Below are 22,937 nucleotides of genomic sequence, written 5' to 3' on the forward strand. Positions count from 1 at the left end.
CGGGGTGGAAAGAAGGACATTAAAATACTGCAGAAGTCAAGACCCCCCTTCCCCCAGGTCGGACCCTGACCACGATGCGCACCCCGGGCTGCGGGCGGCTGGTGCTGCCGCTGCTGCTCCTCGCCGCGGCCGCCCTGGCCGAAGGCGACGCCAAAGGGCTCAAGGAGGGCGAGACCCCCGGCAATTTCATGGAGGACGAGCAATGGCTGTCGTCCATCTCGCAGTATAGCGGCAAGATCAAGCACTGGAACCGCTTTCGAGACGTGAGTCTGCAGGGCCGCGAGGGCCGGGGGCGCGGGTTTGGGGAGGAAGGCTCGGAGCGGACCCCCAAGCGCCGGGAGCGGCGGCGGCACGTCGCAGCCACCGGCTCCGCAGCCCAGCCGGCTGACTGCACCGAGAGTAAACAACGCGTACCCACCCTCCCGCCAGCCGTCGCCGGCCCAGCTCGACGCCCCCTCCCCGAGATCCCCCTCCCCCATCACGCGCCCCCGGCCCGGGACCCCAAGCCCCACAACCGCCCCGGGCGAGTCCCGGGCAAGGAGTTGCTCCCGGGGCTCGTGCGCCAGACACGGTCTCCACTGCAGGTTGGGCGCGGAGACGGGCGCGGGATGCAAGGCGGGGGGTACAGGGCGGGAGAGGTGGGAGCCCTGGCTGCGGCTGGACCCCCGACCGGCTCCCCTCCTTTTTTGGTGGAAAAAAAAGAGGCCCCCAGGCCTGCCCCCAGCCGTGTGGATGCTGCAGGCGCTACATACGGGGCACTGCAGAAGGGGCAGGTCTGGGTGCGGCCGGCGGCGGGTAGGTAGCATCGTCTTGCGCGAGTGCCCTCTATTCCCACCTTGGGCTTTGGGGGAGGGAGGACAGAAGGGGACAGAGCCCTGGGCTGGGACTTTGGATTGGGGTTGGGGGTCGGTGTCCTAGCAATCTTCATTAGGCGACATGGTGAAAGGCGTGTCCATGATTGGGGGCGGGCGACGGCAGTGAAAATAGCCGAGGCCACCTCCGGGTGGCCACCAGAGCCAGGTCTGGGGTCCCCATGCAGAGTGGCGTGAGCTCACGGAGGCTGGTTTTCCAGGACCAGCCTTTTGTGGGGAAGCCGGGCCCAGAGAAGGGAGGGACTCCCATGCGGAGGAAACACTCTGCATCCGGTGGTCTTGAAGAGCAGAGGCGAGAGCCGAGGAGCTGGGTCTGGGGTCCCTTCGGGGACGCCTGCCCGATCCCTGGTTTAACCTTGGGCCGAACTTAGCCTGGTGGGGGTTGGGGAGGAGGCTGCGGACTAGCCGGCATTGCTGCAGCACTTTGTTTACGAGCACCTGTAGATCAGAGGGGAAACCGGAGACTGTGTTCCCAGAAGGGGGGAAGTAGGAGCTGAGCGGGGGAGGGGCGGGTGGGGGGTGCCGGTGGCAGAGGGCGTGGCTGGAACCCAGAGAAGGGGGCCGGGTGTAAGGTGGAGGATGGGCCCGGATGCGGATGCACCAGGGGAGAAGAATGCTGGTCCTGGCCACCTAGTGCTCTCAGATGCCTGCCAGCTCCCAGAAAGCCTCTAATACGACCCCAGGCCTCACTTTTCACTTGCCAAGGTCCCTCATCAGACCCACCAGGCACAACGCTGGCCACACTGTGACCTCTCTCATCTTCTTTTAAATTGTGGGCATCCAGAAGTTCCTTAGAAATGCGTTTAAAACACACATACTTCATACACTATCCAGCCAAATGATGTAAAAAGGCAGAGATATGGATCTTTTTGTTACCGTGAGACAAGTGACAGTTTCTCTTCAAAGTCTAACCAGTAGGTTGTAAGTCATCAGAGAGCATCGTATGCAGCCAGGTCATCTGGGGCAGAGGGGCCTGGGTCCCAGAGGAGGCACAGCTGGTCCAACCAAGGGAGGCAGGAGTCCCAGCAAGACCTTTTCCGAGGCCCCTGCAGGCCCAGCACAGATTAGCTGCAGCCTCCTGCCACTGCCTGGGAAGCAGCCTGGCCATAGCAGCGAGGGGGCAGCTGCAGGCTGGTCCATCCCCAATCTATGTGTCACCGGTCCAGGCCTCCCTCTGACTCGCTGGCGGTTTGATCTTCCGAAGCAAGACTGGTGAAGGTCAGGGGGAAAAGAAATGCTTATCAGAACGTAAAGGTTTAAAAATAAAGATGCCTCCCCATCTCTCTTCCTCCACCTGCTTCCAGTAGCCAACACTGTGGGTGAGGCTAAATGACTTGACTGCTTAACCCCCGACCCAGGGCTGCCCACCTGTCTCCCTGTATTGGTGCCAATCATTTCCTCCTTCCTCTCATGCTTACCAGAAGAAAGGCACTGGATTATAAATTCTGCAGGGCCGGACACCCTAGGATTCATGGAAAGCTTTAGGGCACGTATTAAGATGGGCGGCCTTAGGCTTTTTTAGGGAAAATGTCCTCTAAAACCCCATTTAAGGTAGCGTTGGCTGGGGGAAGACAGGATCAGGGAGAGGAGGAGGCCAGGGAAGGCTGGGCAGGGGGTTCTGGCTCTGGGGACCCGTTGGCAGCTTCTGCAGAAGGGCAGGAGCTGTGGGCTCAGAGCCCCTGCATTGCACAATCCTAGAGCGCCCACAATGTGAGGGCGCCCCCTGGAGTTGTGCAGCACTCATGCTGTCCACAGGGACTCTGCCAATACCCCAGACACTTCTCAGCCCTCCTCTGTTAATAGATGCCCCACTTCCTACTCTAAAGCCCGAAGGCCCTCTAGTTGGGCCCAGTAGCATAGGGCTTTATATACATCTCATCAGGCTAGCTTTCTGGAAAATATGCTTCCTGAAGCCTCAAAGGCAAGATGGATGTTCTTTTGGATGTCTAAGGCATTACCAGGTCGTACCAGCACGTTATTCATAACCACAAAATGACGCAGCCCCCCAGTTTGCCTGAACAGAAGAGATAAGCGAGAGGGGTGGAATCTTCTTAGGGCATAGGATGGAGGAGTCAGTATTGTAGGTGAGGGGCGTGTCTCATTAAATGGTGCTGACTGAATCGAGGGGCAGGGGAGATTGAGGGCACGATGTGGAAGAGGTCAGGAGGACGAAGAAGAGGAAGAAAGCATGGGCAGGTGCTCTAACACGGAACTGCTCTGAGCTGGGTAAGGGGGAGTTGAGTTTAGCGTTCTTTCTCTGAGCACTAGGATTATAGGGGCAGGGTTTACCCCCGGAGTAATCCCCCCGTCCAGGGCTGGGGTAGATTTCCTCTAATGCCCAGTGCCTCGCTGCCAGGGAGGAGAGCTTCATGCCAGAGGAGAGGGGGAGGTTGGGATCTAGCTGTGCCCTCCCCTGGGCAGGCCTGGGCCTTTGGGAGGCCTGCTTCCCAGCCCTGTTATCTCCAGCTTCCCTCCCAGCAGAACCAGGTGGAACTTCCCTGTAGTCTTCAGAGCATCCGGGCCTTGGAGATGCGGACGCACCGTGAGAGGAGCCAAGCCCGTTACACAGCATTCTTCCGGGCAGAACCCGAGAGCCGGGCGAAGCGGCACGGAATGTTCTTTTTCTTCTTAATTCTTCCCTACTTTGTGCCCCACTTCCATTAAGCTCTCATGAGATTGACGGGCGTCTAGCACGGTGCCTGGCCCCCAGCAGGCACACAGTTACTGTCTGTCGAACCACCGATTGTAGTGCGCGCTGGCTTCCAGCTGCCGGTCCTTGCATCATCTCTCGTGCCCCTCTACCACCGTCTTTGTCATTTCGTGACCCATGCATTCTATGGTTGAAGAAACAAAGGCGCAGAGAAGTTAAGTAACGTACAGCAGGGTCAAATAGCTAGAAAGTGGCCGAGCTGGGATTTGAACCCAGGTCTTCCGGTTCAACTGTGCTTTTCAGGGAGCTCAAGGCCTAACCCTTAGGGACACATGGGAAGGAGGAGTCTACCTTGAAGAACAAAGTCAGCCTCAGCTTGTGCCCTATGTGCCTCCAGGTTGCCCTGGGCCTGGAGCGGAATCTCCTAGAAACGGGGGCCGAAGCTCTCAGGGTCTTCGGCAGCCAGCCACCTCCTGCTCCCCTCCTCCCTGGACCTAGCGACACCCCAGAGGCAGCTCTCTACCCAGGAGAGGCAGGAACGCGCTGTGCTGGGAGACCTCTGGCCTGGGAGCTGGAAGGCCTGGGTGCGGGTTTGGGCTCTGCCACTGGCCAGCCATGTGACGCCAAGTACGTCACACTACGTCTCCGGCGGGCAAGGAGACCAAAACCCGTGCGTCAGCATGGAGGTGTTTTGTCACAGGGTTGGAGGGCATCCATTTCAGGTGGGACTCCCCAGCCTCAAGCCCCCCAGAAAGCTCCCGGAGGAACGCTCATCTCTGGGGCTAGCCCACACCACGCCTCAGTCTCCACAAGAAAGACGTTGATGTGTGTTAACTCCTTCCTTGCAGATCTGAGCACCTCCGCGGTGTGAGGAGCTTCACCTTGACCCTGGGGGCTGGCCTGGGGAAGTAATGCCCGCTGGCTACTCCTGAGTATCAGATTTTTAGGATCGCCAGGCAAGCCAGTAACAAGTTTTAGCCACAAAGGGGTCCCTTCTCACCATCCCTTCCCTCTCCCCATTCTGCACACCTAAACCAATGCAAGTGTGGGAATGAGTGGCACAGATGTTTGTGAACAAGTGTGGGTGCGTGAGAAGAACCCCAAACTGGGTCAGAATGGATTCCATAACTCGGGTTTGGGATGGGAGGGTGAGTCCTTGCCTGGCCTCCTCCATTCTGATTTTGAATCCTCTCCCAGCTGGGGGCGGAGGGGGGGGCTGGCATCTCCCAGAGCCATATCGGCCTGGCGAGGGACCCTTGAACACCCAGCAGGACTCCAGCCTTTGGGAAGAGAGGGAGAGAAGAGCACTCTTTACCTGGAGAGGCTGTAGTATGGTCCTCTCACCTTCCAGGCACGCTGAAGAGGGTGGACGGTCAACGCCACCCCCTCTCCTTCTCCAGAATGTCAGAGGCTGTCTGGAAGACAGCCAGAGCTCTATCCTACCCCATGCCCCAGAGGCCCTGGGGGAACACTCAGCTTGTCCTCCTCGTGAGAGGACAGACCTCGCAGTGTGACCTTGTGAGAGCCACTTCACGTTTCTGGCCCTTGATTTTCCCATGGGCTTCATGGGCTGCCGACACAGAAGCCTCTGCAGAGCCCTTGACATTCCTTGACTCCAGGAAGATGGCCCTAGAGGCAGCCAACAGCCCTTCACCCCCAACCCTTCTACCAGCTGGCAGCCCCGTCTTTGGGTGCAGGGAAAGGGTTTCTCTTTGCTCCTAAGGAAATATCTGTGACCAAACCAGCGTAGGGCATGCATTAGCCAGAGACAGGGGACGCTGAGGACTGGGGCCTAGTGGCATCTTGGGGCAAGCACTGGGACAGAGTCCTCCTACCCTGTGTGGGCGTCCCTGCAGGTATAGCAGGTTCCTCCCCGCCGCCCCGGGGGTGTGGATCCATCAGGGCAGCTCCAGTTGGTGGGTGGACCCAGGCCCAGCTGCGGGAGGGAGGGTGATGTGGTTCTGGAAACGGGACAGCCTCTCAGCTCCTAAGGGCTCAGCCAACAGTCATTGGCAGGTAGAGCCCCATCCGGGAGTTCCCGTTGGTCAGAGAGTCATTTGGTGCATGTCGGTGCTGCCTTGTGGCCTCGCTTACACTTTCACTTGTATCCAAAGAGGGCTCCGACTGGTATTTTAACGTGTGCTTATGCCATTCCTCCCGTGGTTAAGCCCCTGAGGGCAGGACCTGGGGTTAGACTACCTGTGCACCGTACCATCCCGTCCTCGGGTCGGGCTGTGTGTGCACACTGCAAGGGCTCAGTATACACATATGCATTATGGAATGTGCCAGAAAGGATCTCAACTAACTCATCCTGGGATCTGGGGAGATCTCTTCCTCTTTCTGGACTCCAGAAGGTGGAGACAGTCAAACTAGAACCCTGGCACCCTGATTCTCCAGTGATTCATTTGTAGGATAAGAGTGAGTGACATCTTTTGTAGGAAGGTTGTCCCCTTGCTGTCCTTCCGCCCCTGTGTCTGCCTCCCACCCATTCTCAATATGCCTGTAGAGCAGTACAGTCACCTACCTATCAGGGCTGAGAACAGGTAAGCACTGGACTCCCACAGGTGGAGAATGGATTCCCCAAGGCAGGGCATCCTGTCCCTCCAGCTCCCTTCCCTGACATCAGAAAAGAGGTCAAGGCTTCACTCAGTTGAAAGGACAAGCCACGCCTGTGTTTCCACAGAGATCTCTGGCCTTTAAATCCTGCCTCACTCATGTTCCAAAAGGGAAAACAAGGTCCCAAGGCAAGTCACAATAGAATTTCAGGTCTTATCTCCTTTTTATCCCTCCCCTGTTCTCTGCCCTTTATGGCCTCCTGGGGCTGCTGCCTAGAACCAGAAACCCAAGGAGAGAGTGTGTGTGGCGGGGAGGGAATGGCTGAGACGCCCCAGTGGTGGAGAGGTCAAGCCCAAGGAGCGGGGGCATTGCTGCTTGCATACCTGAGGCCAGGTGGAGCCCCTGACATGCTGGGAGGAGGGGTAAGCACATTTTCACCCTCCAAGGAAATTCCTCCAAGGGGTGGGGGTGGAGCCCAAGAGTCTTCCAGATGCCTGTCTCCTTCTGTTTGTGCAGGCCTAACACACAGCCTCTGCCACTCCCTCTGGGAGGGGGACAAATATTTAATGACTGCCCCTGTTTTCACACCCTCCACACGGTAGCCACTGCCTTCTCAAGATGGCTTGTGCCTGGGCGTGTGACAGAGGTGTCAGTCCTCAGCTGAGAAGGAGGCTAGATGGCCTCCGCTCGGCCTCTCCTCATTCCTTTCTGGGCACCCCACTCGGTGCTCCTCTGGCTGTTTGCAGGGAGGGACGGGAGAGGCCCCAGCCACAAGGGCCCCCGCTCCTGGGCCTTCTTCAGGGGCCTGGGCTCCAACAGAGGCTCCCTCGCCTGAGATGAGGCGAAAATAATGCCGAGTGTAGGGCCTTTCAGAGGTTGAGAGAGGCCTGGCCCACTTCCATTTTTAGAGGTTCTTGATCTAGTAAAAAATGAAGCAATGCCATAACAGGGTTACAAAAGTTGCGCTTAATTTAAAGTCTCACGACGAACGTCTGGTCCTGTTGGTGTGCCTCTGTCTCATTTGGTGACAACGTCAGAAGTCTATCTTGGAGGCCCTTGATGTTACCATGAGCCCCCAAAGCAGTTCTGGCCCACCCCGTCCCCTGGGCTCCCACCGTGTGTGCCCAAGAACCCAGGCTTCGGTGGTCCCGTTTCATGGCTTTTGAAAGTCTAGAGCTTCACAGCTCATCGAGTCCTTTGAGACATTGCCCTAGGTCGCTCCACAGCTCCGGGAGGAAGGCAAGGGAGTCATCCCGTTTCACAGACGAGAAAGTGGGGTCCGGCGAGGGCACTATTGGAGCCTACAGTCTCGCCGGCAGTCAGAGGCAAAGCCAAAAGGGTACCCTGTGCCCTGATTCCATGTCAGGGGGTCAGTCTCCCCATCACACTGTGATGCAGAGAGGCAGGTGGAGATATGCCCAGGGGCTCTTAGTCCAAGCATTTGGGGCCTTGTGGGGAGCTCTTCCTTGGCCACAGTCACCGCAGCATCCGTCCTCCTCAGCAGATGGAGAGCCTGGGAGAGATGGGGTTAATTCAAGCTGTGAAGTGAGCGGGTGATTTGGGTGCTAATTAAAATGACAGGAAGTAAACAGCACTTGGAAACACCCAGCATGTGCCCCCTCAGCCCAGCTAGGCCTGCGCACTTACCACCATCTCTCCCCCAGCTTGGCACAGTGGGCCCCGTCTCCATGGCAACCGCGCTGAGCCGCAGAGATCAAAGCAGGAGATGGGTGAGCTCCAAACCAGCCCAACCAGGGGCTTAGGAAGGGGTTTCTGGGAAGCGCCTGCAGAAGGCGGTGTCCAGGTGTCTCAGCTCCTCCGAGGGCTCCAGGACTCCCTGCCCAGGGTTTGCAGCAGAGCTGGTGGGGTGGGCGGAACCACCCCTGAGCTGGATCGGACCTCCAGGTCCAGCCCCCAGCCTGGGACTTTCCTCATCCGCTGAAGTTTATGGGTTTATGGAGCAGCACGAAGTGCAGGTTAGGGACCCAGATTCTGGAACCACAATTCTGGCGGTACCAGTACTCTTCTGCTGTGCAACTGACATGTGATCCTGCGTATGTTGCTTCGCGTCTCCAAGCCTCCGTGTTATCATCTGAGAAATGGGGATAACAATAGTAATTTTCTTTTAGAGTTGTTGTAAAGAGTACCCAAGCCCATGAATATAAAGTGGTCTGCACAGTGTGGGCCACGTGGTAATTGCTGAAAAGATGTTAGCTGTTATTAGCAGTGTTTTTACTATGGGTTAAGTGCTGGGCATAGATGGATGAATTTTATAGGGTGTCTGCCCTCCAGGAAGTGGCCATCTCAAATAGGGCAGAAGCAACAGCATTGCATGGTGTAACCGGGACAATCGGCCTGAAGGGAAGCTGCGCTTGGGGCTGAGCTAGGGGAGATGATGCCTGAGCGGGGGGTTCGAAAGATGAACAGAAGCCCTGGAGCGGGGTACAGACACGCATCCCCCATGAAAAGAAGGCTGTGCTGGGGTCTGGCCACGCCGAAGCCTCCCCTGGAAGGTCATGGGGCTGGCATAGCCAGGAACAGATTGGGAGAAGACAGACTTTCTTCTGTAGGTGACAGGGTTTATTTTTCCCCCCCGAATTTTATTTATTTGACAGAGAGAGACAGAGAGGGAGCACAACAGAAGGAGCAGTAGACAGAGGGCGAAGCAGGCTCCCTGCGGAGCAGGGAGCCCCATGCAGACTGGATCCCAGGACCCCGGGATCATGACCTGAGCCGAAGGCAGATGCTTAACCAACAGAGCCACCCAGGTGCCCCAGGGATGTTATTTAAATATAATATTTGTTGTAGTTTTTCCCCTTCCTCAGAAAGTAAAACCTCTTCACTGGGAAACGTGGCCAGCTTGGTCACTAAAGCATGTGACTCTCAATCTTGGGGTTGTGAGTTCAAACCCCACGTTAGGCCTAGAGCTTACTTAAAATCTTTTTAAAAATTTAAAAATGAAGAGGGTAGAAAATAGGGGCGCCTGGGTGGCTCAGTGGGTTAAAGCCTCTGCCTTTGGCTCAGGTCATGATCTCAGGGTCTTGGGATTGAGCCCAGCATCAGGCTCTCTGCTCAGCAGGGAGCCTGCTTCCCTCCACCCCACCACCCCACCCTGCCTCTCTGCCTACTTGTGCTCTCTGTCTGTCAAATAAATAAATAAAATCTTTAAAAAAAAAAAAAGGATAGAAAATAAAACATGTTCACATTGTTTAAAAGTTTGGAGACTTGGAAAAAGGCAGAAAGATGTCAAAACTCTCTGTATTCCTGTTCCCCAGAGGAAATCACCAGTAACATCTTGGTACGAATCCTTTATACCTCCTAACCTTTAAGATTTTTTACAAAATGAGAGCAAAGCATATTCAGTGAAGAGTTTTAAGGAGGGAGAGCTGTGGCCAGGATTGTGTCTGGAAGGATCCTTGCAGCTGCAGCTGGTGTAGAGGAGGACAACTGACCAATCTGAGAGACCTCCAGGGACGCCACAGCGACTGATGCCTGTGCTGACAAGGTGGTGGTGGGGGGTGGGGAATGGCTTGTTGGGGGAGGGCTGGTTGGGGAGAGCCGGGTGGGGTGGACAGGATGTGGGGATGATAAGGACAGCCTTCACCTTGCTCTTGTCAACTTGGAGACAGTGCTGTGATGAGCATTCCAGGGGAGAAGGCCGGGAGCCTGGGTTCCAATGAGTCAGCCTGTGCCTCGCACGCTGAGCATCTGCTTTGTGTGAGAGGGAGGGAGTAGCTGCTCTTTTTCCTCCCCGAGGCCCTATGGTAGAGGGGATGGTGCCAGAGGAGATGAGGAGAGCATTTTAGACGGAAGATGCGGAGCTGGCAGGACGCTGCCCCTGAGAGCGGCTCTGTCCCCGTGGGAGCCCTGCCAGCTCTGCCCCTTGCCCAGTTCCCCTGGGCTCCAGTGACTCTGGGCAACAGGCAGGACGGGTGGTTCTAATGGGCAGCCATTGCTGAGACCCATATGGCACAGGGGAGGGCTCGCAAGCCCGAGGATGCGGAGGGAGCCAGGCTGAGAGCCGTCTCTGGGTACAGAGCCCTCCCCACCCGGTAAACCAGATGTGCTCTTTCTTTGCCCAGAAATGCTGATCTCAGCCTAGGACCGACTTCCTTCTGGCCTGGCCCTCCCTCCAGAGCACTGGACCTGGGCTCTTCCGAATCCTTGTTTCTCAGGGGAAGATGTGATCGCTGGGTAGCAGAGCCAGGACAGAACCAGGCCTCCTGGTTCCTGACAAGACCCTTGTGCCTTTATGGGACCATTTGTCACAACTGCTGATAAGCTTGCTTGGGTGCCTAAGTGGATGCCACCGCATTGGAGGGCATGACTCACACTTGCCAACGAACTCCTTTTCAGCTTATAGATGGTGCCTGCCCATACCCGACCCCAGGAGCCCCTAAGTGTGGCCCTGGGCTCTGCCCCCATGCTGCCCGCAGGACCCCGTCACCCTTCTCCGAGGGCCACCTCAGACAGGTTCTCTTCTTACCCCACTGGTCTCTGCCCTCCCCAGGGCAGGGAGCGGGGAACTCTCCCTTTTCCACAGGCAGGGGCTCCTCATGAGGCCTCTCCCTGACTGTTTCCTGCTCCTCCACCCAGAGTCCTTGGTCTCGTCTTCTGCTATAATAGCTTTTATTAGGGGAGTGTTTTCTGGACCTGAGTCACCCTGAGGACAACACCTTTAAGCTCCAAGAAGTTTCAGGAGATAGGTGCTGAGTGCCCGAAGGTCAAGGTCTGTTGGTAAGGGGAGTGTGGGCACTGTGTGGCCCCAGGCCCTCTCTTTCCCTCATCTCCCTCTCTGGCTGGCTGTTCCCACTCCCCTGAGAGTGAGCTGCTTGGACATGTCGAGGCCAGGGGGTGGGGGGCAGGCATGGGCAAAGTGTAGGGTTAGGAGACAGAGAAAGAGGAGGTGGACAAGGAGATACACAGAAACACAGACGAAAGCAAGACAGAGAGAGCAGAGCAGGTGCCTCGAGCCCTTCATGGGGAGAGGTCTGCTGCTCTGTCTGACCTTCTCTGCCTCCCCAGCCCTGCCTCTTGCCTTCTCTCTCTGTGTGGAAGAGACAAGAAGGCCAAGCCTGAGGGAGGGCCTTGGCGCCCAAGTGTGAAAACTGGGGGCTGCTCACAGAAGTGGGCCTAGTTAACCTCATTTCTGGATAAAACCCATCTGGCATTGGGCGAGCTGCCTTGAAATGTCCTTGTTTCCTACGCACACCCAGTGTGCACGGTTCCTCACCACGTGGGCCTGTGTACACGTGCTCACAGACGGGACTTGTACCGCTGCACGCATGCGTGCTCTAGGATGTGTGCCCGTGGGCGGGTGTGTGTGCACTCAGGGCTCTCAGGAAAGCACATGCAGGTACAGCCGTGGCCATGGCATGATCTGCCCGGGTACGATGCCCACGGCCTGCTTGGCCTTGGCCCTTTCTCGGCCTTTGCCCAGGAGGCCGTGTTGACAAAGGCCCTTGTCCCTGCCTGTTCCTCTGATGCTTGTCAACTTCCAGGGGAGCCCTGGGCTTTCAGAGCGCTGCTGGACATCCTCCCTTATGCTTGTGGCTGTGCCCATGTGGGAGCCCTCTGCTGCAGGAGCCCTGGGCCCTCTTCTCCAAGCCGGACGGGTGCTGGCCCCTTGCCACCCCCACCCCACAGTGTGGCCTCTGCCTCCCATCCCATGCTCGTTGGATGGGTGCGACTCAGGATGAAGGGCGCGGCTGCACGTGGCTCCTTGTGGCCCTTGACCCCCGGCTTCCAGAGTCCCATGCAGGGGAGGCCAGCTGCTGGGTCCTTGGCGCGTCCAGGCTGCAGTCCCAAGAAGCCGTCTCCCGGCCCGCCTGACGCATCTTCCACCTGGAGAGCCCTGGGAGCTCTACGCTGGTTGTTGGCAGCCGCCTCTGCCCCATGAGGGCTAGTGGGGAAACCAGAGGGAGCAAGGCTGGGTGTGAGATGCTCTGCCTCCGGCCACAGTATGGTGGTGGGCCCTGGGGAGGTCCCTGTGGCCAGAGCAGGGTGAGGAGCTGTCTCCAGACACCTCAGGTCTTGGAGACTGTGTGCTGGAGCCAGAAGAGAGGTCTGTACTAGGCGTCAGGAAACCCGGGTTCTGAGATGCTGGGACCCGGGATGGGTCACCTCTTGTCTCTGACCCGTCTGGCCTGTCCCGCACCAACAGGGGGCTGGGCCAGATGATCTCAGAGGGCTTTCTCAGGATCCTCTGAATGTGAGGATTTGCAGCCGGACCGTGGTAACTGAGGAAACCATCGACACTGGGAGGGACAGTGGTCCCCCTTTCTCTCAGGGCACCATCGAATCCCTACAGGAAAGTCAGACCTCAAGTGAAAAACTGTCCCTGTGCAGTGGAAGCGAGCCCCTGCCCCTCGCCCCACTTACAGGGGGAAGGACCCTGGCAGAGGGAGAGAGTGGCATTTCTGGGACCCTTAAGGCAAAGGTGTGACAATCACTGTTCCCTGGGTCCTTTAGACATCTGTCCTAATGGTCAGGCCAGGGCAATGGAGAGATGGGGCCTCACCTCCAGCGCTCCTAAAGCCAGCCCTGAGTGGGCCCAGGCCTTGAGCTCCCAGTAGTGAAGATACAGGAATCCTGTCCTCCAGTGGGAGGCCATCGAGCTTAGAGAACCTGAGCAATCAAAGAGAATTGCCCAGTGCCTCTGGTCACATCATGAGGCCTACAGAGTGCTGGGACCACATGGGCTGAGGCTGAGCATCCCACTAAAATCCCCATCTCTCCTTCTCTCCTCCTGCTCCATTTCCCATGGCCTGTTCCACTGCGTCCTGATCCCCAGGAGGTGGAGGTGAGTACTTCCTGGGGCGGGGCGGGGGGGGTCCATTGTGTATGGTCTCTGTGCAACCCCACACCCCACCCTCCTCTCCTCTCTCTCTGCCCTCTCCCTGACTTCTTCCCTGCAGCACCCAGCATGGGATGGAGGAGTAAGGAACACATGGGAGAGGCTGGAAGGGATTCTGGATAAGAGCTTAGGGGGATAGAGTTCTGGGGGAGGCAGCTGGCAAAGCCCAGGGGACCAGGGATCATCTGAGCAGCCATTGGGGTGATGGCGGTTAGCATGTTAGCCCTGGAGTTGAGCCTTGGCTCTAGGATGTGAACCTTAGCCCTTCCCTTCTTTCTTGCCCCTCTGTCCTTTCTTAGGATGACTACATCAAGAGCTGGGAGGACAATCAGCAAGGAGATGAAGGTAACGTGTCCCTCCCAGGGGAGACAATAGGACTGACACCCGTGAGCACTTGAGACCCACCAAGGGCACATGCCAGCCATGGCCTTGGGGGCTTTGTGGGAGCCAGACCCTAATGGGAGTGGGGCTTTTTTGCTGAGGAGCTCTGGCCCTCAGGCCTACTACAGAGAGGAACTCACAGGTGGGGGCTGGGGGTTCCTGGGCTTGTTGGCACTGATTTCCGGGTGACCTGTGTCCTGGCAGCCCTGGACACCACCAAGGACCCCTGCCAGAAGGTGAAGTGCAGCCGTCACAAGGTGTGCATCGCCCAGGGCTACCAGCGGGCCATGTGCATCAGCCGCAAGAAGCTGGAGCATAGGTGAGGGGCCTGGGGAGTTCGGGGGAGATTCTGGGGGTGTTGCTTAAACATTGAGGGCTTGCCTGATCGTCTCCTCTGTGGCAGCTATCTATTGCAAAACAACCTGCCCCCAAACCTTGTGCTTAAGGCAACAAATGTATTATCTCCCACAGTTTCCGAGGGTCAGGAATATAGAAGTGGTTCTGTTGGATGATTCTGGCTAGGGTTTGCCACGAGGTTACAGTCAAGGTGCTGAGTGGGGCCGCATCATCTGAAAGCTGGATTGGGGCTGGAGGATCCACTTCCAAGCCCACTCACGTAGCTGTTGGTTCTGGTCACAGAGATCTCTCTCCATAGGGAGGCTTGAGTGTCCTTACAACATGGGAGCTGACCTCCCCTCGGTGAGGCAGCCAAAGGAGAGAGAGAACAAGGAGGAAGCCACAGTGTCACTTATGATCTAGTCTCAGAAATCATACGTTGTTACTTCTGCCCCTTCTCTTTGTTAGGAGCGAGTCTCTAGGGGAAGGAAAGTACACTCCATCTTTCGAAGGGAGGAGTGTCAAAGAATCTGTAGACATGTTCTAAGACCCCCACACTCTAGGAGATCTGTCACCAAGCGGTGTGGGACTCAGGGAAATGCATCTCTCCTCTCTGGGACTTGGTGTCCATATCCATAAGACAAATAGGTTGGCCCAGATAGTCTGAGATTGTTTCTGGCTCCGACATGTCACAACTTAATAAAATATTTAAGGTTCTAGCTTCTGAGGCTTGCAGAGGAGGGAAAGGTATTAGCTCCATCCCAAGGACAAGACCTGCCAGCATCCAACATCTCTGGGCAAAGGTCCCATCTCCCTCCCCTCTCTCTAGGAATCCATGTTTCCATGTGAACTCTTCCATTTTGTAAATGTTGGTGAATGACTCAAAGACAAACACCTTTGGCGGCCAAACAAAATGAGTCTCCAGGCCAGATGTGGCCCATGGGCTGTCAGTTTGCAACCTCTGATTTGGTGTGACCCTTTATGCGAGGTGCAACTCCTTTTTAAATCTGGCAGTCAGACCTGGAGTTGCTGCCTGAAGGCCCTGGTGGGCTCAGTAACCACAGGAAAGGGCGAGCTACCGAGCTACCTGTTCCTCACCCTGCCTAGCTGGGCCATGCGCCCTTAGGGGCCGGAGGAGGGTCTGGCTGGGGCTGGTGGGGAGGGTGGGCAGAGGTAGGGAGGAGGCTGCAGGTGCTGTGATCACTGGGGCCAGCTTCCTCTTGGAATCAGTCTCTTGAACCTTCTTCCCTTTGGGTGTCCCTCTCTCATTTTTGCGCCACTCCATGCCCTCCCCATCTCTGTCCTATAGGATCAAGCAGCCTGCCCTGAAGCTCTCTGGAAACAAAGATACCGTCTGCAAGCCCTGTCACATGGCCCCGCTGGCCTCAGTCTGCGGCTCCGATGGCCACACTTACAGCTCGGTGGTGAGGAGTTCTGGCCCCAGGTGGGGGGCGGGCAAGGCTGGCAGGGGACTGGCTTGACACCCGAAGCCACGGGGAGCAGAGAGGACAATGCAACCAGGGTCCCCTGGGGTCTCCCAATGCTGACCCAGGGCCTGGTGTCCTCAGTCAGTGCATGTGGTGTGGCCGGCCAGAAGGGACACCTGAGCCCCAGGCTTGGGCTCCATAAGAGTAGGAGCCAGACCCGGCTTCTGGCCTGACGTGGGTGCAGGTGTGCAGGGAACTGGGAGTCAGAGTAAGTGAGGTAAGATCCTCAAGAAAGTACCTAGGGCTCTGGAAGGCAGGAGCCGTGTCACCCAGTTGTCGGGGGTGGGGGGTGATGGCTGGAGCTTTCTGCAGGGAGATTTCCACCCCGAGGGGATGGTGTTCACCAGCCAGCACCAGGCATTTTGGTGCAGGAGAAAATAACCCTCCAGGAGACAGCCATGTGAGAGGGAATGGTGGCTGTGGGGAGTGAAGCCTTATCGGATAGGATTCTTAAGAAGGTTAAAGGAGACATTTGTGAAAGCATTTTATAAACTCCAAAGGACCACAGAAATGCAGGTGCTAATTGTGAAGACTTCTGCTAGCGACCAGGAGTTGGGAGTTGCTTGGTTTTTGGAGGACACTGTCTGCTGGGGTTGGGTTCTAGGGCTTAGGGACACTTTTGGGGCGACATGCAGATTGATGAGTCACAGAGTCACAGGCTTGGGGAAGGGGTGAGGTCACTGGAAGAGGAGAGAGACTGTGCCAGAGGCTGAGGGCAGAAGCTGTACTGGGGAGGCAGGAGGGAGAGGGAGGGGGAGAAAAGTGCTGTCACACAGCCCAGGGCGGAGTGAGATCTGGGCAGGAAGCTGTGTTCTGGGGGTCACGGAGCTGTTCTGTGGGGACGTAGGGCTCCTCAGGAGATCTGGCTTCTATCCCAGGCCTGTGGCCTTGGGCAAGTCACCGGGCCTCTCTGAGTTTCCGTGTTCTCTGCCGAGCAGCCAGGAGCCAAGGGAGATACTATGAAACAGTACGACCCCTTCTCATTTGCTGTCATCCCATGGGGATGAACCATACGAGACCAGGAAAAACACTCAAAGGGTGGGGAGTGGGTGAGACCCTCTCCCAGGCTGCCTTCAGCAAATAGCTGTGGCTGAGGGTTTTCAGTAAAGGCAGGGGAATGAGCCCATGTGAGCAGAGAGCCAGTGGCTGTTATCCAGAGAGCTGGGTGAGGCCCATCGGAGTTTACTGTGAAAAGACCACTGAGGGAGGGGCTGGCCGCCAGTTCCCTGGGGGCCGAGGGACTGTGGTAAGAAGGAGGTTGGGCCAGAGGGCCAGGACTGGGGTGGGGGGCAATGGGCAGCTAAATGGGCAGACCAGGGTTCGTGGGAGCCCCTGAATCCCTGGGAACCCCTTTCCAGCTCTGCTGTCCCCCCTCAATGCTATGTACCTTTGGCACACCCAGGGGGACCAGGAGGGCTAGCCCCCCAGGCTGTTGGTGGCTGCTGTCCCTCCTGTCAGATGTGGCTGCCTGGTGGGCTCGAAGTACCCCAGTTCCCCATCTGTGAGCACCCCCCAGTCACACAACCCGACCTTTCTTCTCATGCAGTGCAAGCTGGAGCAGCAGGCCTGCCTGAGCAGCAAGCAGCTGACTGTGCGATGCGAGGGCCCCTGCCCCTGCCCCACAGAGCAGGCCTCCCCCTCCACCACCGACGGCAAGCCAGGTAATGCGGAGCCCTGGGCTCCAGCTGGGTCGGGGGAGGCCTCCCTGCCAGCATCTCCTGGGGCACCTCCTTCAGGGCTCTGGGGTGCTGAGAGAGGTTCACAGAGCCAGAAGGGAGATGGAAAAACGGGGACAAGCCTGAGGACCTGTGGGGTTGGAGGGGATGCACCTCAGGTATAGGGGGTACACCATGTGTGGTCTGAGGGCTAGGGACTGAGGGGGCAGGAAGATGGGAGACAGTGGGTGGGGACTTTAATTTCTCACTCCCCTTGCCTCTTGACCACTGCCTGGCGTCTGGCCTGTGGGACGGCATCCCAAGCTGAGGCCATGCTGTGCTTCGACCTACCTTCACCCGCGCCCCTTTTTCCCCATTCTTCCGACTGTAGAGACCTGCACAGGTCAAGACCTGGCTGACCTGGGGGACCGGCTGCGGGACTGGTTCCAGCTCCTTCATGAGAACGCCAAGCAAAATGGCTCGGCCGGCAGTGGGGCCAACCTGGCTGGTGGTACAGAAGCTACTTGCTCTGCCTGGGATGGGGGAGGGCGATGGGGAAACAGGAGTGCCCTGGGTCAGCCTGCCTGGTGTTCCCTCCTGCCAGACTCTCAGCCTCGAAAAGGGTATAAACCCAGAACAAGGAGAAGGAGGCTTCAACTAGACAGGAGGGGTTTGGGTTAGCTATTGGAAGAACTTCTAGAAGTGGGTGGAAGGAGCTTAAAGCCTAAAATGGGTAGCCAAGAGAAGGCAAGAAATTATCTTCCCCGAAGGGCTTTCCAAACAGGGTTTTGAATAGCTTAAGTGTAGTCCTGTGTGGAGGCAGATGGACCGCCTTTCAGCGGTTCTTGAGTTTCTCACTCCCATGGTTATGTTCTGAGCTGCCCTGACCCTGACCCTGAACAGATGGAGAGGTGGAGGGATGGGTGGACAGATGGATGGAGTGGTTTACCTTGAGCACGCCTAAACCTGGCCTTCTCCCCAGGGCTGGACAAGAGCCTGGGGGCCAGCTGCAAGGACTCCATTGGCTGGATGTTCTCCAAGCTGGATACCAGTGCTGACCTCTTCCTGGACCAGACAGAGTTGGCCGCCATCAACCTGGACAAGTACGAGGTCTGCATCCGCCCTTTCTTCAATTCCTGCGATACCTACAAGGATGGCCGGGTCTCCACTGCTGAGTGGTGCTTCTGCTTCTGGAGGGAGAGTGAGTATAGCCCCCAGCTGGTCCCCCACCCCTCACTGCACTCCCCCTCACCAGCCCCGCCCCTCCCCGGCACCCCCCCCACCCCCGCCCCCAGCCCACCTGCTTCCTGCCCGCTCCAGCACCTCATCTGTTGGAGCCCGGGGAAGCCAGCACTTTAAATCCGTTCCTTGGCAAGCACCTCAGCGATCCAGATTTGTGGGTTCTGAAGCATATGCATGTTGGGAAAGTAAAAACTACAAATGTAAAATTTCTAGGGCCCCTTGGGGCCTTGTAGAGGGTTCCTGGGCTCTACGGCTGAAGCTATACTGGCTTCTCGATGATTCCTCTTCTGGGCACGTCTCACATTATTTACCCCAAATCTGTGCTCGTCAACCTTAGAGATAGGACATCGTTTGCTAGCTTTCTATATCCTGAACCAGAGCTGGGCGTGTGCTCAGAGATCACCTCAGCCAGGTGGCCACTGTCATCAGTGGGGAAGCTGAAGTCCCTGGGGGGCAGCTGACAGGTCCGCCCCGAGGTAGGGGAGGTCCTGGTGGCTCCACGTCCAGCGTCCTGCCTGGTTCCCACCGCTGGCGTGTGTTGGAGGCACTATGGTGTTCGCGGCCTAGGCCCAGCCTTCCACTGGGGCTCCACTGTATCGGGCTGGTTTGGGACCCTGGGCAAGGCACTGACTCTTCAAGTTTGGTTTCTTCATCCTGCTGTGAGGGTGACCAGAGAAAATCTGGGCGCAGAGCGTGGGTCAGTCACAAATCCATCTGCCAGCATGTGGCATCTTGGTCAGTTTTAGGGACCCCGCCTGCCCCGCCTTCTGGCACTTTCACCATCCAGGCCTCTGAAGCTCATTCTGTCCATTCTGTACAGCAGCCTCCTTGGGCAGGAGGCTGGGGGCTGACCTCATTTTACCATCAGCCAGGCCTCTTGCTGGGAAGGGCTAGGGACTTTTCAAGGTGACAAGCGATTAGACTTGGCTGCAACTACATCTGGGTGGCTGCTTTTTTAAATTTTTTTTTTAAGTAGGCTACATGCCCAACATGGAGCCCAACATGGGCCTTGAACTCATGACCCTGAGATCAAGCCCTGAGCTGAGACCAAGAGTTGGGCGCTTAACCAACTGAGCCACCCAGGCGCCCCTAGTTTTGAGCTTCTTTCTAACCTTCCCTCTGGTCTCATGTTTCCCCTTGGGCCTCTCTCTTGGGGAATCCACTCCGCCTCTTCTTCTGGATCCTGCATTCTTATCCCATGAGTTCCCAACATTCTCAGGGACCCTGGGCTTCTCAGGGCACCTCAGCCCCTGCCACAGCCATGGAATGGCCTCCCCCGGTTGGAGCTTTTTTTTTTTTTTTCCTCCTCTAATCTCGCAGAGCCCCATGTCAGTTTTTGGGAACTTGGAGGGATCCATGCTCCCCACTACCACCATGGGGCTTCCCCAAGTCAAAGCCTGGGTATTTGTGTCTTGCAAAGCCTACTGCTAGGTTGCCAAGGCTTGGGGACCCCTCTGTGAGTCTTACCAGCACCACGGGATGGCCCCCGTCAGAGGCTGCTTCTCTCCACACAGAGCCTCCCTGCCTGGCGGAGCTGGAGCGCATCCAGATCCAAGAGGCTTCCAAGAAGAAGCCAGGTGAGGGGGCTGGCTGGACTGGGCTGGGCTTGGAGGAGGCAGGGGAGGGGTGCCCCAGGGTCTGCCGGAGGCCCAGAGGCTCCAGTCTCTGGGCCTTACGGGAGAGCTGAGCCCAGAGAAATCCCTGTCCTAGGAAAACAGGAAGGAGAACTCCCCTCCTGTTCTTATCCTCGTGGTGGGACAGGGTCTCCGAAGTAGCCCCTCCATTGGGGGAAATGGGAAATGGGAGGATGGGAAAACAGAAGGTTCCTAGAACCCTCCATTCAACTCACTCCGGCAGGGGTGGCGGTGGGGGGGTGCATGCAAAACTCAGGCGAGCCCCCTCCATAGCAGATGCTCACATCTGCAAGCAAATACCCGGTGCCAACCCCAGAGGGAACAGTAGACACGGCCCAGGTCAGGGCAAGACAGACTTGGTCCCTGGTCTCAGAAGGCACACAGGCTACTTGGGAAAACACAACACATGGGTTGACACACCAAAAAGCCAGAACTAACACATGATGGCTTGTGTAGGTATAGCGCTGAGGGAGAGCACCGTGGGTAGAAGGTAGCCTGCACATCTGCGAAGGCCTCTTGGGGGAGCTGGTGTTCCAAGAGAGACCTGAGAGATGAGGATGAGCCCGCCCAGGGCAGGAGAAAGCTGGAGGCTCTTGGCAAACAGAAAGAAAGGGCCCATGTGGCTGGATCATGGTGGCTGAGGGGACAGAGGGCCAAGAGGCAGAGAGCAGCCTCTTGCTGGGCCCACAAGACCAGCGTGCATGGGACCCAATGCTGGAACCACCCTACAAAGCCTTGTTGACCAGAGTCCAGGGGCCTTCGGGGATGGGCAGCAGTGCTCCTCAGGAAGCCACACTTTTCCACCCTGGAAGCCGTCCTCTCGGGTCTGTGTTCCCTGGGCACATTCCCTGGACCTCAGGGCGCCCGTTCGGTAGTGCCTGGAATAGTCGTTTCAATGTGTGTCACCCGCCTCCCCGAAGGGGCAGAGCCTCTGTCTGGGTCGGCGTGCTCAGGAGTCTATTGGGTGGACACAGGGGTCATAGTTCCCATGTCTGAGGGAGCGCAGGTGGGCCCTGAGGCCAAGAGGAGAAGCCTGGGCATTGCTGACCGAGGACAGCCAGGTCCGAGGAGCGGCGGCAGGAGCCAGGGCTTTGAGCACAGTGCAATCAGGGAGGCAGGTTTTTCCAGCTCAGGCCGGTCGAGGCAGAAGAAATGCTACCATGCCGCCCTGGGCATCTGGGCTGCCTGCGCTCCGGTGGGGTCTGGACCCTTGCTCATGGCCCAGGCTCCGGGGACACATCTCTGAAGGGCTCACACCCCAGCGCCTGCTCTGACCCGGTGGGTCCTGCCATGTTCAGGAATCTTCATCCCGAGCTGTGACGAGGACGGCTACTACCGGAAGACACAGTGTGAGCAGAGCAGCGGTGACTGCTGGTGTGTGGACCAGCTGGGCCTGGAGCTGACGGGCACTCGCACGCATGGCAGCCCCGACTGCGGTAAGGGCCAGGCGGCAGCACGGGCACCATCCCGGTACCCCATGACCTGCCCTGGGAGGGCTTCTGGGGGGCCTGGCTTGTGGTGGATCCTGCTGGCAGTGATTCGAGGAGGCCAGTGGGGTCCTAACCGGCCCCTCGGCTTGTTCCCCTCGCAGATGACATCGTGGGCTTTTCAGGGGACTTTGGGAGTGGCGTCGGCTGGGAGGACGAGGAGGAGAAGGAGACAGAGGAAGCAGGAGAGGAGGCTGAGGAGGAGGAGGGCGAGGCGGGCGAGGCGGACGACGGAGGCTACATCTGGTAGATGGCCCTCAGGGAGCCATGGCAGGCCAGGGTGCCAATGGCCGGGGGAGACGGGCCAGCAGAGACCTGGACAGAAGCAGGCAGCTTACGCATGGATCCGGAAGATACGTTGGAAGGACGCTGGCTCCAGCAGGGACGACTGGGTGTGTGACTGTGCATGGCCCATGTGAGACCTGTATGGCTAGGACGTGTGAGTGTGTGTGAGTGTGGCATGCGCTGACAAATGTGTCCTTGGTCCACACTGCTCCAAAGACCTCCGTGTTTGCTTTACATTTAGTGTTGGTTTCAAAGTACACATATCCACACATATCCACCCACCACAAGGTCAAAACTGATGACATGAATGCCCCCTGCCATGTCCCCCAAGCCCCCTCTGGTCCTGTCCTGACACCCTTGAGTTGCCCTGACCAGGGCTTCTTGTCTTGATTGCTATTCTTGACTCAACCAGCGCTGCTTCCTCCTGCACTTGCCTGCCCTCTCCCACCCTTGGGTGTCTCCATTGCAGAGAGTTGGAAAGGCAGGGAGCTGCCTGCTGGCTGAGGTCCTCCTGGGGCCAGGCCAGTGTGGCTGGGACACCCCCACCGGCTTCTGATGACGTGGGCTGGGACACCCACAGCAGTGAGCCCTTTCCCTGCGCCGGACTCCCCAGCACTAGACTCCCAGCCCTAAACTCTGCTCTCCTAACCCAAGCCTGTGTGAGCGAGTGTGGCCGAAGCTGAGGTGCTGGGGGAGGGGCCGGAGCAGAGGGAGGAGGAAGGAAGGGTCTGCCTTTGCCTATCTGGCAGGAGCTCTCAGGAGCGGAGACTGGGTAGCCCTGAGTGCCAGACCCTTGAACAGCCTGGCCCCTTCCTGTGGGCCTCAGATGGGGGCCTGGTCTGAACTATTCTCTTGGAGGCCGCGGGTGGGTTCCGCCTGGCCGTGTGGGGTTGCTGCACTGCCCTTGTCCCCAGGTCCACTTTGGAAGCCTGAGGATCGGGCTGCAGGTGAAGAAGCTGGGTGTCAGCCGGGGTGGGGTGGGGGGCGGTGTATGTGCAACCACCTCTTCTCCCATCCAGACCTTCCTTAAGATGTGGGGAAGCAGCAGCGGGGGAAAGCTCCACTTCCCGTGACCTTTCTCCATCTCTCCTCCAGGGGGCAGCACCAGGCCCATTTCCGTCCCCTCCCCTGCCAGCGCCGGGACCTTCTCTCTGACCCAGTGGAGGGTGCCCCGAGGCTGCTCTAGTGGAGGGGCCCGGGAGTTGTGAGGTCAGAGGGGACAGGACAGGACTGGGGCCAAACATCCTGTTCTCCCAGATGTCCTTACCAGGCGGGAGCCAGGGTGAATGAGACCGAGCTCCCTGTTTTGAGTTTCTTTTTGTTTTCTTTCCTAATCTGTCCCATTCTCCCTGTTGAAGCAAATTCCTTAACACTTTGGGCAAAGAATTTCTAACCTGGACCTGGGCCTCTGTTGTCCTTCTGTGCGTGGCGAGTGCCGTGTGTGTTTGTGTGTGAGTCTGTGAGCGGCTGTATATGTTTGAATGTGTGTGAGAGCC

General features: G+C 57.8%; 1 protein-coding gene across 2 annotated transcripts; it reads left to right on the plus strand.

Moving 5' to 3' along the window:
* Positions 1 to 53: 53 nt before the first annotated feature.
* SPOCK2 (SPARC (osteonectin), cwcv and kazal like domains proteoglycan 2) lies at positions 54 to 22,937 on the plus strand. Of its 2 annotated transcripts, XM_032840859.1 has the most exons (11): positions 54 to 263; positions 12,872 to 12,880; positions 13,234 to 13,279; positions 13,520 to 13,634; positions 14,961 to 15,075; positions 16,685 to 16,799; positions 17,185 to 17,304; positions 17,776 to 17,994; positions 19,550 to 19,612; positions 20,968 to 21,105; positions 21,261 to 22,937. In XM_032840859.1, exons 1-11 carry the CDS (start codon positions 75 to 77, stop codon positions 21,404 to 21,406), a joined length of 1,275 nt encoding a protein of 424 aa, XP_032696750.1. In that variant the 5' UTR covers positions 54 to 74; the 3' UTR covers positions 21,407 to 22,937. The 2 variants fall into 2 exon arrangements, with proteins under 2 accessions (XP_032696750.1, XP_032696756.1); XM_032840865.1 differs by lacking the exon at positions 12,872 to 12,880.

Source organism: Lontra canadensis, unplaced genomic scaffold (assembly GCF_010015895.1).
Source record: "Lontra canadensis isolate GAN:19392208 unplaced genomic scaffold, GSC_riverotter_1.0 scaffold3, whole genome shotgun sequence".
Lineage (NCBI taxonomy): Eukaryota > Metazoa > Chordata > Mammalia > Carnivora > Mustelidae > Lontra > Lontra canadensis.

Excerpts from the sequence above, each read along its gene's own strand:
- SPOCK2 (XM_032840859.1), top strand. The coding sequence starts at position 75 with ATGCGCACCCCGGGCTGCGGGCGGCTGGTGCTGCCGCTGCTGCTCCTC. Across the intron at positions 13,280-13,519 it reads CAATCAGCAAGGAGATGAAG|CCCTGGACACCACCAAGGAC; the intron begins GTAACGTGTCCC and ends GTGTCCTGGCAG. Across the intron at positions 15,076-16,684 it reads GCCACACTTACAGCTCGGTG|TGCAAGCTGGAGCAGCAGGC; the intron begins GTGAGGAGTTCT and ends CTTCTCATGCAG.